At 41.8% G+C, this 17118-nt stretch overlaps 1 protein-coding gene and 1 long non-coding RNA gene across 5 annotated transcripts in view; one reads left to right on the top strand and one right to left on the bottom strand.

Annotated features, from left to right (window-relative positions):
- Nucleotides 1-17118, top strand: part of ERMAP (erythroblast membrane associated protein (Scianna blood group)) — a 33665-nt gene that overhangs the window by 1249 nt on the left and 15298 nt on the right. The window contains exons 1-4 of one of the 4 annotated variants that reach the window (XM_033226818.1): nt 13488-13569; nt 14281-14396; nt 16685-16824; nt 16970-17059. In XM_033226818.1, coding sequence (XP_033082709.1) covers nt 16779-16824; nt 16970-17059 — 136 coding nt within the window. In that variant the 5' untranslated portion in view covers nt 13488-13569; nt 14281-14396; nt 16685-16778. Of the gene's footprint in view, nt 1-13487; nt 13570-14280; nt 14397-16684; nt 16825-16969; nt 17060-17118 lie in introns of those variants that run through there. The other 3 variants (XM_033226817.1, XM_033226820.1, XM_033226819.1) reach the window with 3 other exon arrangements.
- On the bottom strand, nt 1634-13840 carry LOC117092754. Its single transcript, XR_004440900.1, has 3 exons — nt 13496-13840; nt 2459-2752; nt 1634-1835 (listed from the first exon to the last, which is right to left on the bottom strand). It is a non-coding gene; the product is annotated as an uncharacterized LOC117092754 (long non-coding RNA).

Raw genomic sequence — 17118 nt, 5'->3', positions numbered from 1 at the left:
ACTCAGCCCAGATGGACACACACTTCTAGTCAAACTGTAAATCGTTGACAGCCTTTCTGGAGGTCAGTTTAGTACTAGGTATCAAAAGCTTTAAAAGTGAACACAACCCCCCAAAAAGACAAATACTGCATGTTTCCATTCATGTGAAATATCTAAAGCAGTCAAAGTCTAAGAAACAGAAAGTAGAATGGTGACTGCCAGTGGCTAGGAGAGAGGGAAAAGAGGAATTGTTTAAAGGACATAGAATTTTAGGTTTGTAAGGTGAAAAAGTTCTAGAGATCTGCTGCACAATGTTTATTTTTTATTTATTTAATATTTAAAAAATAGATGGGGTCTTGCTCTGTCACTCAGGCTGGAGTGCAGTGATGTGATCATGAGTCACTGTAACCTGGGCTCAAGCAATTCTCCCACCTCAGCCTCCAAAGTATCTGGGACTATGGGCACACACCATCATGCCTGGCTAATGTTTTTAATTTTTTTGTAGAGACGGGGTGTCGCTATGTTTCCCAGGGTGATCTGGAAATCCTGAGCTCAAGCGATACTCCTGCCTCAGCCTCCCAGAATGCTGGGATTACAGATGTGAGCAATCGCACCCAGCTTTCCCAGAATTTCCACAGTAAACGTTCATACTTTAGCAATCAGAGGAAAGTACAATAAATGTCTTTTTAAAAACCCTATACAAATGCTGATTCAATTATTATTAATAAAAGTAACCAAGCCAGAGTCTATTTCAGAAATCTTGACGTAGTACTGGTGTTTTACATTTGTGTCACATGGTATAGTTTATAACGTTGATATAAGCTATGAACTAGATTACAGCTGGAGACAGGGCAGGACCTTTAGAAGCCTTTAAAAAGCCAGCTAAAAACAGACCAGCTATAGGGAATGGAGGAGTGGAAAAGCCACATGGAAGACTGGAAAAGTAGTGGTGCCATTGAGGCACTGCTGAAAGTGGAAAAGGTGTGATGAGTTGGTTTGGGAAAGGGTGAGAAAGGATAAGTTAGGTGTGTGTGTGTGTGTGTGTTTGTGCGCACGCATGTGTTTAAGAGAGGGACCTAGAGAGAGAAAGAGATAGATTATGCTTCAAGTGGCAATAGGCAAGAAGAATTGTCCACTGAGCAATTACAAGACTCCAGAAAAGCATAGAACTGGAGATACCAGTTTGGGACTCATTCTTTATCGGGAAGGTGAAGGTTGGAGCCAGGAGGGAGTGAAAGTTGAGGCTGAACCGCTGAGACCAGCTCAGTCAGGGAGACCCTAACCCAGTGGCGCTAGAGGAATTAAAGATACACACACAGAAATATAGAGGTGTGACATGGGAAATCAGGGGTCTCACAGCCTTCAGAGCTGACAACCTCAAACAGAGATTTACCCACATATTTATTAACAGCAAACCGGTCATTAGCATTGTTTCTATAGATATTACATTAACTAAAAGTATCCCTAATGGGAAACGGAGGGATGGGCTGAATTAAAGGAAGAGGTTGAGCTAGTTAACTGCAGCAGGAACATGCTCTTAAGGCACAGATAGCTCATGCTATTGTTTGTGGCTTAAGAATGCCTTTAAGGGGTTTTCCGCCCTGGGCTGGCCAGGTGTTCCTTGCCCTCATTCCCGTAAACCCACAACCTTCCAGCGTGGGCGTTAATGCCATTATGAACATGTTACATTGCTGCAGAGATTTAGTTTATGGCCAGTTTTGGGGCCAGTTTATGGCCAGATTTTTGCGGGCCTGTACCCAACATGTCTCCCTTCTTTGATTTGCAAAGGGATAAAAGCAAGGGCAACTTTGTCACAGTGACAAAGTCCTACTTCTCGCAGGAGTCAGGATCCGCATCTGCAGACTACACAAAGACAACATAAATTAAAAGCACAATCATCACTGAAATCACAGAGCTTCCAAGTATTTTTATCCATTTTCAGCTCCTTTAAGCACTCCAGTTCCTGGAATTAAGGTCAAGTGTGCCTGGGATGCTTTAAATATTTGTTCTTTTAATTTTAAATCCTTATGTTAAGCTCCTAGAGCGGGCCATATCATTTGAGGTTGAGGTGCCACTATATCGCCATGGTTCCAGATAATAGGAACATTTGCCATACTTCTTATCATTTCTACCATCTGACCATTTTGTTGAGATCATCTGAACATAGTATGACTGTGGCATGCAGACTGAGAGGTGTAATTCAAGCTAAACATCCCCTTAGGGGACCAATTAATAATGATTCCATAGGAGTCGTTGTGCAGCACCTCTGCCTGTTCTGCAAAGCAATCTTCCTAGACAAGTACGTTCATTTTTTCAAACTGGGTCCAATCCTGTTTACAAATAGGTTTTTGAGGGTGGTATGCCTCAATTATAGGAGCAGATTTATTATGGTAAATACTGAGATCAGAAAGCATGTGTAACTGTGTCATAGTGATTGTATCCAGGCATTATTTCCAGCTCTTATTGAAGGAATACTCACAACAGTGGTGATAACTGCTGTCACAGCTACCATTAAATTACTCATTGTGACTGGTTGTCCTGCTCTCCTCAGGTTTTCTTCCGCCATCTGTGACAGCTTCTTGATCTGTCCCCAGGTGAGTGGCTGTGTTCGACGGGTGTTGCTCGTGACAGCTGGGGTCCTCCTCAGCGCCAGTCTCGACATGGCTGCAACTGGGGGGTACTCGGGATCCTCCCGGAATCTCTTCCTCAGCATCTGGCTCATGATGAGGTTTCAGGTGTCTTGATGGTATCCAAATCAGCTGTTGATTTTGGCCTGGAGAAATACAAGCATAACCTCTACCCTAAGTTATTATTTTACCTATTTCCTAACTTTTTATTATTGGATCTCTCCACCAAATCAGTTTCTCTGTTTCTGTCTTTGCAGCTGCTTTCTGTAGATGCTGTTCAGCTGCTGATAACATCTGGCCTTTGGGCAGGCTCAAAAAATTTAAAGTTAATAATGCTAGGTTCAGTTACATTTGTGGATTTCCATATTCTCTGTCTCTCCCTTTCTGCTTTTGCAACTGCTGTTTTAGGGAGAGATTCATTCTTTCCACTATGGCTTGTCCTTGAGAATTGTATGGGACACCAGCAATGTGTTTAATATTCCACATAGAGAAAAATGTAGCTAGAGCTTGGCTAGTATAGCCTGGGGCATTATCTGTTTTAATAGAAGCTGGAATGCCCATCACCGCAAAACACTGCAAAAGACAACGTTTACCACAGGCAGAAGACTCTTCTGTTTGGCATGTAGCCCAGACAAAGTGAGAAAAGATGTCCACACATATGTGTACATAAGCTAGTCTCCTAAACGAAGGAACATACGTGACATCCATTTGCCAAATAGAGTTAAGTTCCAGTCCTTGAGGATTAACTCCTCCTGTAAAAGATGAGGAATGTACCATTTGTCAAGTTGGGCATCTCTGGATAATAACTTTAGCTTCTTTCCAGGTAATGCTGTAATGCTGTATCTGCGTTTGAGGTAGAGGCAATAACATGGGTTAAATTGTGAAAGTGTCTAGCATTAGATATTGCATTAGCAACTAGGCGATCAGCCATTTGATTCCCTTCAGTCAAAGGTCCTGGAAGAGGTGTATGAGCTCTAATGTGAGTAATGTAAAAAGGACGCATTCTACTCCTAACTGCTGTCGGCAATTGGGTAAATAAAGTCATCAGTTGTTTGTATGAAATCGTAACTGAGCATTTTCAATTAACTGTGTGAATTACACAATTAACTGTGTAACCATGTATGAAGAATCAGAAATCACATTAATAGGCATATCAAAAAAGGTCAATACCTCAATTACAGCTACAAGCTCTGCTTTTTGAACTGAATATAGGACGTCTGGAAAACTTTACTTTTTGAGCCAGAATAAGAAGTTTTACCATTACTAGATCCATCTGTAAAACAATGAAAATGCTTAGCGGGTTGCAGGTTGTTTACTGCGGGAATTGTAAATGCAAACCATTCACAGTCTTGCTCAGCTAAAGGGATAGTAAAGAAAGAGTTTTTAAAATCTATTTAGACCAATTTAACTATTAAAGGCCAATTTTTTGGAATTACAGCAGTAGAAGGCAATGCTGGCTGTAATGCTCCCACAGATTGCATAACTGAATTGATGGCTCTTAAATCAGTTAACATTCTCCGTTTACCTGATTTTTTCTTAATTAGGAAAACTGGAGAATTCCAAGGGGAAAATGTTGGAGCTATGTGCCCATTTTCTAATTGTTCAGCAACTAATTTCTCTAAAGCCTCCAGTTTTTCTTTACTTAGCAGCCATTGTTCTATCCAAATTGTCTTATCTGTTAACCATTTTAAAGTTATAGGTTCTAGAGGCTTAACAATGACCGCCATTAAAAATTATTTCTTAATCTTTGGCGGGAACTTTGTTTTTCCACTTGAAGCGGTTCTTTCAAACCTTGCAAATTTTTTTCTAGTCCCATACCAGGGACATACGCCATTTCATGCATCATATGTTGACTTTGAGGGCTATATAATTGTTCCAGAATTAGAACTTGTGCTCCCCATTGTTGTAATAAATCTCTTCCCAATAAATTTATAGGTACAGAAGTTATAATTGGTTGAATAGTCCCAGGTTGTCCATCGGGCCCCTCACAATGCAAAATATAACTACTTTGATATACTTTAGCGGCTTTACCAACTCCAATGACGTTAAATCGAGCGGGTTGAATTGGCCACAAGGACGGACGGCCAGTGCTGTAGAGAAATGATTGAAATGTCCGCTCCTGTATCTATCAAACCTTTAAATTTCTTTCCTTGAATAGTTATTTCACAGGTAGGACATTTATCAGTAATTTGATTTACCCAATAAGCTGCTTTGCCTTGTTTATTTGTGCTTCCAAATCCTCCTGTTCGTTTAATTTCACTTTTCCCCATTCCCACATATGGCACAATCAGGAGCTGTGCTATGTGCTCTCCTGGCTCTGCTTTCCAGGGAACAGAAGTAGATATCACAATTTGAATTTCCCCATTGTAATTGGAATCAATGACTCTTGTATGTATTTGTACCCCTTTTAAACTCAAACTAGACCTTCCTAAAAGTAATCCTATTATACCTGCTGGCAAGGGTCCACAGACTCCTACTGGGACCTTTTACAGGGGTTCCCCAGGCAGAAGGCTCACTGCTTTTGTGCAGCATAAATCTATTGTGACACTACCGGCTGTGGCGGGGGACAGACATTGTACGGGGTGAGGGAATGGCCTGAGCTAGAAATGCCCTGGTTTAGAATGGGGCCCGGGACAGGCCCCTCATGGCATTTCCCGAAATCAGATTCCCTTCTTTATCAACCTTAGAGTGACACTGTTTAGCTCAATGTTTTACTTTTTTACATTTTGGACATATTTCAGGCTTAAGAATTTTCTTTTCTCCCCTATCTGGCGGCCTGACTCACTGATTTTTTCTACATTCTTGTTTTAGTATGACCATGCTTCCCACAGTTAAAACAAGCTCCAAGAAATGGAGTATTTCCTTTATCCACTCTTAGTCCTGCCATTGCCTGTGCCAACAAAGTAGCTTTATGCAGATTACCTCCAATACCATCACAGGCCTTGATATAATCAACTAAATGTGCTTTCCCTCTGATAGGTCGCAGAGCAGCCTGGCAATCGGGATTCGCATTGTCAAAAGCTAATAACTGCAGCACTATATCCTGAGCAGCCAAATCTGCAATCATCTTTTTAAGAGACTTCCGTAACTGAGCTATAAAATCAACATATGGTTCCCTTGGTCCCTGTTTTATAGCACTAAAGGAAGGGTATTGTTCTCCACCTGAAGTGATTTTTTCCCAAACTCTAACGCACACTCCTCTAAGCAGTTCTATGGCATCATCCTGCATGACCAGTTATACATCTAAACCAGCCCAGCCGCCAACCCCCAAAAGTTGATCTGCAATTATATTAATTCGAGGTTGGGCCTGGGCATTGTGAGCAGCCTGAATGGAAGCTTCATCTGCCCACCAAATTTTAAATTGTAAGAACTGAGCAGGAGTTAGACAAGCTCAAGTAAGAGCGTCCCAGTCAGTAGGAATCATCTGACTGGAAACAGTAACATTCTTTAACAGTCTCATTATAAAAGAAGAACCTGATCCATACTGACTTATTGCTTGTTTTAATTCTTTGAGTAATTTAAAAAGAAAAGGCTAAAATGTAGCTATAATATTTCCCTGTTGATCTGGGGGGTGTATTCTAACAGGGAACTGCCAAGCCTCTAAATCACTGTCTAGTCTAGCTTGCGGAATTCCTGCCTGAATAGAACTAAGAACCGTCGTTTGAGGCACTGCTCAAATAGTCACTGGGGCAACTACTTTTTGCCCAGTGTCCTCGGGAAAAGAAAGATCTGGAGGGTCATTTTCTTCAAAATAATAAGGAGGGGGTGCAGAAGGGTAGGGATGAATCTCTCCTTCCTTTGCCGCTTTAGCTTTAGCTGGCAAATAAACAATCTCTGTAACCTCTTCTGTTACTTTGCTATACTCTTGTTCCTCCTCATGATCAGTGTGAAAAAGTTCCAAGGTGAAACGAACCAGACCCCATACCTGTCGCATTGTTACACTGATGCGTGTGAGCTCCCCTTCTTACTCACCACGGGGATTGCTTTAAGAGTACACGGGTTAGGCCGGGCGCGGTGGCTCAAGCCTGTAATCCCAGCACTTTGGGAGGCCGAGATGGGCGGATCACAAGGTCAGGAGATCGAGACCATCCTGGCTAACGGTGAAACCCCGTCTCTACTAAAAAATACAAAAAACTAGCCGGGTGACGTGATGGACGCCTGTAGTCCCAGCTACTCGGGAGGCTGAGGCAGGAGAATGGCGTGAACCCGGGAGGCGGAGCTTGCAGTGAGCTGAGATCCGGCCACTGCACTCCAGCCTGGGCGGCAGAGGGAGACTCTGTCTCAAAAAAAAAAAAAAGAGTACACGGGTATCCTCCAGCTAGTTTTCGGTTCCAACTGGTGCTCCGGTGACCCTTCGACCTGGATTCGAACCCCCATGAATGGACGCCACTTGCCGAGACCAGCTCAGTCAGGGAGACCCCAACCCAGCAGCGCTAGACGAATTAAAGACACACACACAGAAATATAGAGGTGTGAAGTGGGAAATCAGGGGTCTTACAGCCTTCAGAGCTGACAGCCCCAAACAGAGATTTACCCACATACTTATTAACAGCAAGCCAGTCATTAGCATTGTTTCTATAGATATTAAATTAATTAAAAGTATCCCTTAAGGGAAACAGAGGGATGGGCTGAATTAAAGGAATAGGTTGAGCTAGTTAACTGCAGCAGGAACATGCCCTTAAGGCACAGGTCGCTCATGCTATTGTTTGTGGCTTAAGAATGCCTTTAAGGGGTTTTCCGCCCTGGGCTGTCCAGGTGTTCCTTGCCTTCATTCCCGTAAACCCACAACCTTCCAGCGTGGGCGTTAGGGCCATTATGAACATGTTACATTGCTGCAGAGATTTTGTTTATGGCCAGTTTTGGGGCCAGTTTATGGCCAAATTTTGGGGGGCTGTTCCCAACACTACCTATCAAAGTCCCCTCTCTATTCTTTCCATGAGTTTGTGCTTTGTCTGTCTCTTTTGTGTCTACCAGTGGACTCTTGGCCAGTCTGCAGAATTTCTTGGTTTGTTGAATGACTACCAAGAGTTTATAGTAATATAACTAGAATATTTTTACAGTTGAGGTATATAACATACTAAGATTATATTCACTTTATTGAATAACATTTTTTCTAGAGCCAAAAATTGTCTATTTTTTTATTTGCTTAATGATCTATGCATCCATTGTTTATTTTTTATTTTTAGAGATGGGCTCAAGGGATCCTCCCGCTTCAGCCCCTGGGTAGCTGGTACTACAGATGTGAGGCACCATACCCAGCTGTCTATGCATCTATTGTTAACTCTTTCACAAACTCTCCATTAGAGCTATAAAATATCTCTTGATCTGGTCACATGAACCAGGTCATTTACCAGTGTCTTTTTTTTTTTTTTCTTGGCAACATCCCTCCTTAGACTCATCCTCTCTCTGCTCCAAACTCCTCTGCTTGGCCTTGCTTCACAGCTCTCATCCTGGGGTTAGGAACCTAACCACATTCTGGGGATTCTCTTCTTGTTTCTTCTGTGTCAAATCCCCTGTTCACTGAAGCTTATGTTTTTCTGTTCTTGGTTTATTCTCTCATTTTCGAGGAGTACATTCTCCACTAACTCCCCAGAAGGGGTTCATGGAAGGTAAATTTTTGAGTCCTTGCTTGTCTAAAAATGACTTTATTTTCTTTCATCCTTGAGTGACAGATTTCCACGTTGGAAATTATTTTCCCTCAGAAGTTTAACGGCATTGATTCATTATCATCCAGCTTCTCATGTGGCTACTCTTGAGGTGACTAATCTATTCTGACTTCTGTTACGTCCCATATATTTTGTTTGTTAATTTGTTTTTGGAAGCTTTTAGGATATTTTTCTCCTTTATCCTTGATGTTCTGAACGTTCATAATAAACCATCCTGTAAGTATTTTTCATTCATTATGCTAAGCACTCAGTGGCCCCTTTCAATCGGGAAACATAGTCTTCAATTCTGGGAAACTTTCTCTGTGATCAGTTTCTCTATTTTTTTTTTTTTTTTTAACAAATAGAGACAAGGTCTCCCTATGTTGGCCAGGCTGGACTTGAACTCCTGGCTTCAAGTGATCCTCCTGTCTCAGCTTCCCAAAGTGCTTGGATTACAGGCCTGAGCTGCCATACCCAGTCAGTTTCCCTGTTTTTAAATTTTTCTTCATGTTCCATTTCCTGGTTTTGTTTATTCTGCTTTACAAGAGATTTTCCTGAGCTGTATTTCCTGGTTCTTCTATTGAATTTTTTCATTTCTGCTACAAAAATGTTAATTTCCAAGAGTATTTCTTTGATCCCTGACTTTCCTTTTGGGTAGCCTCTTGCTCTTATGTTGTGGATTCAGGATCTTCTCTTATTTCATATTTCTGAGGATTCCAATTGTAATTTTCTGCTGTTTTCTTCTGCTTCCTAGATTGTCTCTGTTGTTTATTTTGATCTCTGGCTTTCAAGTTGGAGGAAAACTCAGACAATAACAGATACCATTGAGTATCAGCCCTTATTTTAAGTATTTTGTATGTTTAAGTATTTTGCATGTTTTAGCTAATGGAATCCTTACAACAACCCCATAAGGTAGAGCCAGGCCCTGGTCCCTCCCATCCCAAGCCTGGAAGGTTCTCAGTTGAGAATCAGCTTTCTTCTTGCTGATGTCAAGAGTTGATGTCAGGAGCCCTTTACCTGATGTTTCCCCCAATCCTGCCTCGCTCTGCAGGCACCTGGGTTAGAGTTCAGTTTTTCCTAGATCTGTTACTAGTCAGCCCTCTGCTTTCCTTCATTAAAAACATGTATTGACATCTCTGGCCAGGCGCGGTGGCTCAAGCCTGTAATCCCAGCACTTTGGGAGGCTGAGACGGGCGGATCACGAGGTCAGGAGATCGAGACCATCCTGGCTAACACGGTGAAACCCCGTCTCTACTAAAAATACAAAAAACTAGCCGGGCGAGGTGGCGGGCGCCTGTAGTCCCAGCTACTCGGGAGGCTGAGGCAGGAGAATGGCGTAAACCCTGGAGGCGGAGCTTGCAGTGAGCTGAGATCCGGCCACTGCACTCTAGCCAGGGCAACAGAGCAAGACTCCGTCTCAAAAAAAAAAAAAAAAAAAACCAGACATCTCTATTGCAGTTTGTCTTTATAGGCTTTTCCTTTTGCACTCCAAGATTGTCATTTTAGTTCATTTTGGGAGGTAACAGAGATAAGCATTTGTGTTCAATGAGCCATGTTTATTTAACTGGAAATCCAGAGCTGTCTCCCTCTTTAAGTCAGGAAGCATATAGACCAGAAAAGTTATAGTGATTATTACTAGATTCTGGGATTATGGTTAAGAATGATATCTTTGTCTATGTCTGCAGCTATTTTTCTCACTCATAGAGTTAGAAGTCTAAAAACCACATTTCAGATAAGAAACTCATTTTATGATGTGATTTAGACTGATAAAATGTTTCTTGAGAAAGCAGTAAAAATATTAATTATGACAAGTTATAAATTGGTACAAGTACTTTGGAAAACAATTTAGTATTATCTATAACCTGGCAATATCACTTCTAGGTATATATTCTCAGGAACGCAAAATTATTGAGGACCTCAGAGAGCTTCAGTTTATGAGTTATATTTTTTGAAATTTTCCATGTTAAAAATGAAAACATGACTAGGTGTGGGGGCTCATGCCTGTAATCCAGCATTTCGGGAGGCCAAGGTGTGAGGATTACTTTAGGCCAGGAGTTTGAGACCAGCCTGGGCAACATAGTGAGACCTCATCTCTACAAAAACATTTTTAAAAATAGCTGGGCTTGGTGGCATGCACCTGTAGTCCTAGCTACTAGGGAGACTGAGGCAAGAGGATCACTTAAGCCTAGGAGTTCAAGGCTGCAGTAAGCTATGATTGTGCCTTTGCACTCCAGCCTGGGCAACAGAGCTAGACCCTAGCTCTAAAAAAAAAAAGTGAAAACTGAGAAAAATTAAATATAATTATTACTTCTTTTAAAAATAAAAATAATACACAAATTACTATCAACAAAACATGTATTTATGAAAAGCAACTTTTTTGATACAAAAATATTACTGAGAAGTGTAGCACTGCTTTATATAAATAGTTTTTAAAAAATTAACTAATTAATTTTTTTTTTTTTTTTTAAGATGGAGTCTCACTCTATTGCCCAGGCTGGAGTGTGTGGTGTGATCTCGGCTCACTGCAAACTCCACCTCCCAGATTCAAGCAATTCTTGTGCCTCAGCCTCCTGAGTAGCTGGGATTATAAGCGTGTGCCACGATGCCTGGGTAATTTTTGTATTTTTAGTAGAGACAGGATTTTGCAATGTTGCCCAGGATGGTCTTGAATTCCTGATCTCAGGTGACCCGCCTAGCTCAGCCTCCCAAATTGCTGGGATTACAGGCATAAGCCACCATGCCCTGCCCTAATTAATTTTTAATTGACACATACGGTACAGAGTAATATTTTGATATATACAATGTGTAGTGATCAGATCAGGGTAATGATCATATTCATCATCTCAAACATTTATCATTTTTGTGTTTTGGGAACATTCAATATCCTTTCTTCTTTATTTGAAACTACATAATATATTATTGCTAACTATGGTCATCCTACAGTGCTACAAAACACTAGAAGTTGTTCCTCCTACCTAGGTGTAATTTTGTGTTATTGAAGAAATCTCTCCCTATCCTTCCCTTCCCTCTCCAGCCTCTAGTAACCTCTATTCTGCTTTTCGCTTCTATGAGATTAAGTTTTTCTTTTTTTTTAAACATCTAACTATGAGTGAGAATGTGTGGTGTTTAACTTTTTGTGCCTGGCTTATTTCACTTAACATAATGTTTTCTAGTTCCATCCATGTCACTTTGAATGATGGGATTTTATTCTTTTTAATGGCTATAAATATTTTAGATGTCTGGCTTAATAGAAGACAGCTGTATTCTCAAGCCAGCTATATCTTTCAATCTGCTGCAGTATGTTTTGTGGTTGAAGTGTATGCAACTGGAAAAGGAGCATTTCAATAGCTTTTTCAGATAATCATGGATATTCTTTGATAAGACATCAAAACTCAGCAAGTGGAAGTTTTTTAAGGCTTAGTTATGACATGAAATCTGAAACCATAGCACTGACCTTTTTATACTCTATTACAGCAACACTCACAGTTTTTTCTTGTGTTTTGAATGAATGTTTTACCCATGCAGGGTTTTGTCAACACATCCATTGATCATTTGGAAATTGCTGGGTCACTGAGTTACACAAATCTTCTAAATGTTGACACATTTCATTATGCAACATCAAAAAATCACATTTATTTATTTATTTATTTTGAGACAGAGTCTCGCTCTGTCACCCAGGCTGGAGTGCACCGGCGCGATCTCCGCTCACTGCAAGCTCTGCCTCCCAGTTTCACGCCGTTCTCCTGCCTCAGCCTCCCGAGTAGCTGGGACTACAGACATGTGCCACCATGCCCAGCTAATTTTTTGTATTTTTAGAGAGATGAGGTTACACCGTATTAGCCAGGATGATCTCGATCTCCTGACCTTGTGATCTGCACCTCGGCCTCCCAAAGTGCTAGGATTACAGGCGTGAGACACCGTGCCTGGCCAAAAAATCACATTTCTTAATATCAATACCAATCTCATCTGAAAAGCCTTTTGCTATTGTGAGGGTATCAAGCCCATAACAGCAGATAAAAATTTTCCAAAATTCTAATTTTTGCTCAAAAGATTGAATTTTCTCATTGACAACAAACACTGTCAACTGCTTTTCTTGAAGTGACAGGTGCACTTGACTCATCTGGAGAAAATGCCTGGCAAGTACCCAAGGCTGAATAATGATACTTTGTCTTTCAGCTGTACTTTCAGGTAAGAATGGTGCTCCGTGAGTCAAGTGATTACTTCAGCTCACAATCACTTAAAGTTTTTTCCTCGAGAAAGTCATCATAGTTTGATACGCAGCGTAACTGTTTATGCATCCTTCCCATTTTGTCACACAAAGTATTAAAAAAATGTGTATCTAAGAGTTGAGATTTAATAAAATGTGTAACTTCTACTACAGTTTAGTGCCACTTGCTGATTTGTGCTAGCTGTTTTACCCACTATTGCTTTTGCAGTGTCCTTGAAAATGTCAACACCATGAAAAAGGGAAATAACATCTTTATTATGATGAATGTAGTTTTAACCTGGCTGATAGGGCCTCAGGGACTCCCAGGGTTCGTGGACCACACATTAAGAACTGGTGCTCTAGAGAAATTCTTGCACATATGAGCAGGAAATATCTATCAAGAATGTGCAGGGCAGTACTGTTTATAAAAGCAAAAGCCTGGAAACAACCACATTTCTATCATTAAGGGACAAGAGAAACTGTTGGTAGATTTATATAATGGTCTACTATATAGCAGTGAATGACTATCCAGGTGAAACAACCTGGATTAATTTCAGTGTCTTAATTTGTACACCCCCAGAACAGAGTGTGAGGTGTGAGACAAGTCCTTCAGTTCAAGAGTGTATTCAGGAAACAGAAATGGGAGTGAGCAAAAAAGGAAGAAAAGTCAATAAAAGGTGCAGTATGGAACTACATACCACTATGGTTTTTTTTTTGTTTGTTTGTTTGTTTGTTTTTTTTTGAGACGGAGTCTCGCTCTGTTGCCCAGGCTGGAGTGCAGTGGCCGGATCTCAGCTCACTGCAAGCTCTGCCTCCCGGGTTCACGCCATTCTCCTGCCTCAGCCTCCCATGTAGCTGGGACTACAGGCGCCCGCCACCTCGCCCGGCTAGTTTTTTGTATTTTTTAGTAGAGACGGCGTTTCACCGTGTTAGCCAGGATGGTCTCGATCTCCTGACCTCGTGATCCACCCGTCTCGGCCTCCCAAAGTGCTGGGATTACAGGCTTGAGCCACCGCGCCCGGCCTAGAACTACCTACCACTATGAACCACTGTGCTCAATCCCATCAGGAACACTCGGAGGAATCACATCGAATACAGCTCAGAGCTGAAGGTGCAAGGCTGGAGCATTTTGTCTTGACTCTTCTCGCTGTTGTTTATGTCTCTGAGGTGTTGTGGGCCACCACAGATGTCTGCTAGACTCAAAAGCTAATGTTGAGTAAAAAAGGGAATCATTGGGAATTATGTACAATGGGCTCCATCTTTATAAAGTTCAAATGACATAAAAATGTATAAGGTATTGTTAGTGATACAATTATGGAGATTATGAATATATAGTTAAGGATATTACTAAAGCAAGACAGGCGGGAAGCATTTATCACATGTTGGAAAACAGCAAGCTTGCTTGTCAGAAGGCACATGTCAGGGTGTAGCTGGAGATAAAGACAGTGAGTTAAAGAAGGTGGCTAATTGGTGGATGTCTTTGAAACCAATCTTCCAATTTACTCTGATTTGAAAAGTAAAGGGGGAAGGTTTTCAGAAAGAATGTGATAGAATCAAAATGCATCAAAGAGAATTACTATTGGCAGCATTGGAGGAAAAGGGAGCGGAGGGGCAAAAGTCCCTTATACCCAGTCAGTCATACTCAGTGGTTCCCTCACTTCTGGGAGCCTCCTCTTTGCTCTATTCTTTTATCAGAGGCAGACAGACAGGGTGTGGCTTGCTGGTTTACAGGGACAGCTAGAAGGGAGTTCTGTGGGGGCAGAGAGAGCCCTGGTCTCTCATATTTCATAAAATACGAACTTTTCCCGACCCACATCCCTAGGCCTTCCTGATGCGCCTGCCTGCTCCCTGGTCTCTCTGCATGGGGAAGGAGAGTTCCCAGTTTGCAAACTCCAGCTTTGCCTGTGACAGGAACAAGCATCCCTGATCCAGAAGGTGGTGAGTTCTCCCCTCTCTCTTCATGCTTTTTAGTCCTTTAACTTTCTCAGGATCCTCAGGTTCAGTAGAGAAATAATCCCCTTTTCTCCCTACACACAAGAACATTTTCAAGGGCGAAATGGGGCAGCTGTTAGCTATCACTAAAGAAATACAGAAGGAGACAAGTGACAAGAAAGCTGGACGGGTTTTGTTGAAGGACTCTTATTTCAGTAGTATTGTCATCATTATTAAACTACAGCCAACATTTATTTAGCTCTCACTATTTGCTGGACCCTGTGCTGTATGCTTTTAGACTGATCATTTGCAGATTTGCAGGGTCATATGAAACTGCTTGGGATTGTCCAGAGAACATCTGTTACAATCTATTTTCTGATTTAGAGGTTTTAAAAATTAAACTGTTTCAAACTTCAAATGTAAATAACTGCTTAAGGGAAAATGTTTCCAACATGTGTAGTGGAAAAAAATGGTTAGTATATGAAGAATTTTGCAAGCCATTAAGAGATAAATGTCCTAATAGAAAAAAGAACAAATTACATAGACAGGTAATTGACAAAGTCCAAATAACAGGTGAGTAATCAAAGAAATACAAATTGAGATGAAACACCATCAAATTAAAAAAAAAAAAAAGAGAGATGGCATTTTGTTACTCATCAAATTTGCAAATTTTTTTTTAATGATAATATCCAGTAATGGTAAGGTTGTGGGAAAACAAGAAATTTCATATGATACTTTGGTAAATTGATATGACTTTCTGGAGGGCAATTTGTCAGTGCAAATGAAAAGTCTTCCCATTTTAAAGATGGGAAACTCAAGGCCTAAGAATCTAAGTGACTTGCTTAAAGTTACAAAGTCATGGCCGGGCGCGGTGGCTCATGTCTGTAATCCCAGCACTTTGGAAGGCCGAGGTGGGCAGATCACGAGGTCTAAGAGCTTACCCTCTTAACCACTTCATAGATTGTCTGAATCTTAGAATATGGGTCCATAGAGGTCTCCTCCTATTCGATTTCAGGCAGCCTTGGGTTAGCTTGGAGCTCTGTGTCACTCCGGGCATGTCTACCCAGGCAGGGTGTGCTTCAGAGTCACTAGAAAGTTGAGGGGTTTTGGGATTGGGAATAACTCCAGGGAATCCTGGGCCCTACTTCCACCTTCAACCATACTTGATAAAATAGAGAGCTTTTCTCATTTACTCCACTTCTCTTGTCCAGTGTTTGAGTAGCTAGTAACCTATAGGAAAGTGGGTGGAACAGTCACAAAAAAATGTGTCCTAATGTGATCCTAACCTCACTATGGCCTAGTGCTATGTTGTCATTTGATTAGAGGGGTATGTTGTATAAAATATGATTTAAAGAAAGACAAGAACAACCCTAAACCAGTGTGCTTTTTGCCGTGAGAAAACAGAATTGGGTTTTCAAAATGAGAATGTGTTCAACGCTAGCTTCATCTTCAGTTTCCCAGTCTCCCTTTGACACCTCCTCTGTGTGTCATGACCTTTTCCATGACCTTCAGGGACTGGGCCTGCTGACTCATACAAAAGCCTCCTCTTTGGGAAGGATTTGAACCTTGGAGAGAATTTAAGAGATGAGTTGCCTTTTCCTAGAGCATTTACATGTTAAACTTTATCCTCACTTGTGGCATGAGAGATTCTGTTTCCTGCTAAAGCAATTTCAGGCAGTAGCAAATAGGTGAGGAAAGAGCTTTACAGGAGGAAATCCTTTAGGGTCTCCCTGTGTTTCATGCACACAGTCACCTGAACCTGCTAGGGATAATTTTCCTCACTTAGTTAGTAGTAATAACAACAACTACACACTTATGAGCACTTGTTCTGCCAGGCATTTGTGGCCAGTGCTTGGCAGGCAGTATCTCTTTGAACCCTCACACTCATCTGTGAGGACGGTTCCCCTTTATAGATGAAGAACCCGAGGCCCAGAGATGTTATGCAACCTTCCTAGGGACACAGAGCTAGTAATAGGCAGAGCTAAGATTTGAACCCAGGTCTTTCTAGCGCCAGACCCTGAATTTGTAGGATTAGTGTCTTCAGGGTGACATGGAGGGACCTCACTGCCTTGATCTGTTATTTATCAAGAGTCAAACTTGAAAAGGCTGTCCAGGGAAACCTCCAGGCTGCATCTTGGGCAAAGATTGGCTTGAAACAGGCACTTCCCAAGCCTGGCCTTGGACACTAACTGTAAAAAGAGGCCATTACTGGTGTTTCCTTGGTTAATTCTGGGTATAAGTTCTGGATCCTCACTCATCTCATCTGCACCATCATCCTCACTCACGGCATTTAGAGACTTAACACGCCAGCCTCCGTGTGAGCATTCACTTCTTTCAACCCTCACCATAATCCCACAAGGAGGCACAGTTCTTATACCCATTTTGAAGATGAAGAAACAGTCTCAGAGAAGTTCGGTCACAATATCACAAGAAGGTAAGTAGCAGAGCTGGGACTGGAGCCCCTGCCTTTGTGATCCCAGAGCACCAGCAATACCGTCTCGGCCTTGGCTCCTGGGTTATACCCTCTGTCATGCCAAGCCCATCAGCCCGCCTGTGCTGTCTCCCTCTGTCTGTCCTAGTTCGGATGGAGATGGCGAGTTCTGCCGGCTCCCGGCTCTCTGGCTGCCTCATTCCTCTCCTCTTCCTCCGGCTGTCTGTGCATGTGTCAGGTAGGAGTTTCTGATCCTCTTTCCCTGCCTGGTACATGTGATGTTGGCGTCCCCAGAAT

The sequence above is a fragment of the Trachypithecus francoisi genome, unplaced genomic scaffold (assembly GCF_009764315.1).
Source record: "Trachypithecus francoisi isolate TF-2019V2 unplaced genomic scaffold, Tfra_2.0 Lachesis_group12, whole genome shotgun sequence".
NCBI lineage: Eukaryota > Metazoa > Chordata > Mammalia > Primates > Cercopithecidae > Trachypithecus > Trachypithecus francoisi.
Note: the sequence above shows the minus strand (reverse complement) of the source record. Positions and strands in the feature narration are given on the sequence as shown.